Source organism: Erigeron canadensis, chromosome 1 (assembly GCF_010389155.1).
Source record: "Erigeron canadensis isolate Cc75 chromosome 1, C_canadensis_v1, whole genome shotgun sequence".
Taxonomy (NCBI): Eukaryota; Viridiplantae; Streptophyta; class Magnoliopsida; order Asterales; family Asteraceae; genus Erigeron; species Erigeron canadensis.
Genome location: NC_057761.1, coordinates 7,037,512 through 7,038,589, shown reverse-complemented (window position 1 = coordinate 7,038,589; position 1,078 = coordinate 7,037,512). Strand labels below are relative to the sequence as shown.

General features: G+C 36.0%; 1 protein-coding gene across 1 annotated transcript; it reads left to right on the top strand.

Annotated features, from left to right (window-relative positions):
- The first annotated feature begins 209 nt into the window (after positions 1–209).
- On the top strand, positions 210–803 carry LOC122601924 (disease resistance protein RUN1-like). The gene has a single exon (XM_043774689.1). It carries the CDS (start codon positions 210–212, stop codon positions 801–803), a length of 594 nt encoding a protein of 197 aa, XP_043630624.1.
- The last annotated feature ends 275 nt before the right edge of the window (positions 804–1,078 follow it).

Sequence of the window (1,078 nt, the reverse complement as noted above, 5' to 3'; positions counted from 1 at the left end):
TGCTGCCATTGATCAGATCGCCCAAACACTTCATCAGATGCTTTTTACATGTAAATGCTAAGAAAAGAAAATGTGTTTACTAAACAATTGACGAAGACTTCGATGACAGTTACGTTGATTTTTGTCATTCTCACGTACGCTTCAAATTAATTCAAATCTTGTATGTTAGTTGTTATACCTTAAACAATCTTTCTTGTCTACTTTGCTCAATGGATATGGTGTTAGGATCATCATCGTCATCGTCATCATCGTTGTCGTCGCCGTGGTCGTCATCATCATGGTCGTCATCATCATCATTTTCCATTTCTGAATATATTTATGACGTTTTTCTAAGTTTTCGAGGTGAAGATACTCGCAAGACATTCATTGATCATCTCTGTACAGCCTTGAAGCAAGCTGGAATCCGTATTTTTCAAGATGATGATGTCATGGAAAGAGGAAGACTGCTGAAGCCGGAGCTAGAGAAAGCCATCCACCAGTCTCAAGTTTCACTCATTGTCTTCTCGAAAGAATATGCAACCTCCAAGTGGTGTCTTGATGAGACTATGATGATTATGGAAGAATATGATCTGAGGTCTTCCACTGATAAGCGTGAAGTCATACCCTTGTTTTACAACATTGACCCAACTGATGTTCGATTTCAAACTGGTTGCTTCGAGGACGCATTCAAGGGTTATGATGATGAGGTAACAAAGGAAGTAGATGTTCAAAAGAGGAATGAATTGTCGGAGAAGGTGGAAGCATGGAGGACTTACCTTAAAAAAGCTGGATCCCTCACAGGAATGACATTTAAGGATGGGTAAGCAATTATGCATTAGATCTCTTGTGTATATATATATACTAGGTGAAACCCGTGCGTTGCACCGGTCTTTTTGATTTCTAAATAATTTATCGTAAATGAAATGCAATCAAAAAAAATTTTATAACTTAAGTGAATAGTTATATAATAAAATAAAGGCTCATACATTCAACAATAAAATGTCCATAAAAATCACTTTAGTGATAGTCACTTGAATTTATCAAATATAACTGATACAAAGGAAAAAAGAAAAACCTAAAAGGATATGACAATAAAAAG

What these genes read in the sequence shown, in the direction of transcription:
- LOC122601924 (XM_043774689.1), top strand. Translation starts at nt 210, where the DNA reads ATGGATATGGTGTTAGGATCATCATCGTCATCGTCATCATCGTTGTCG.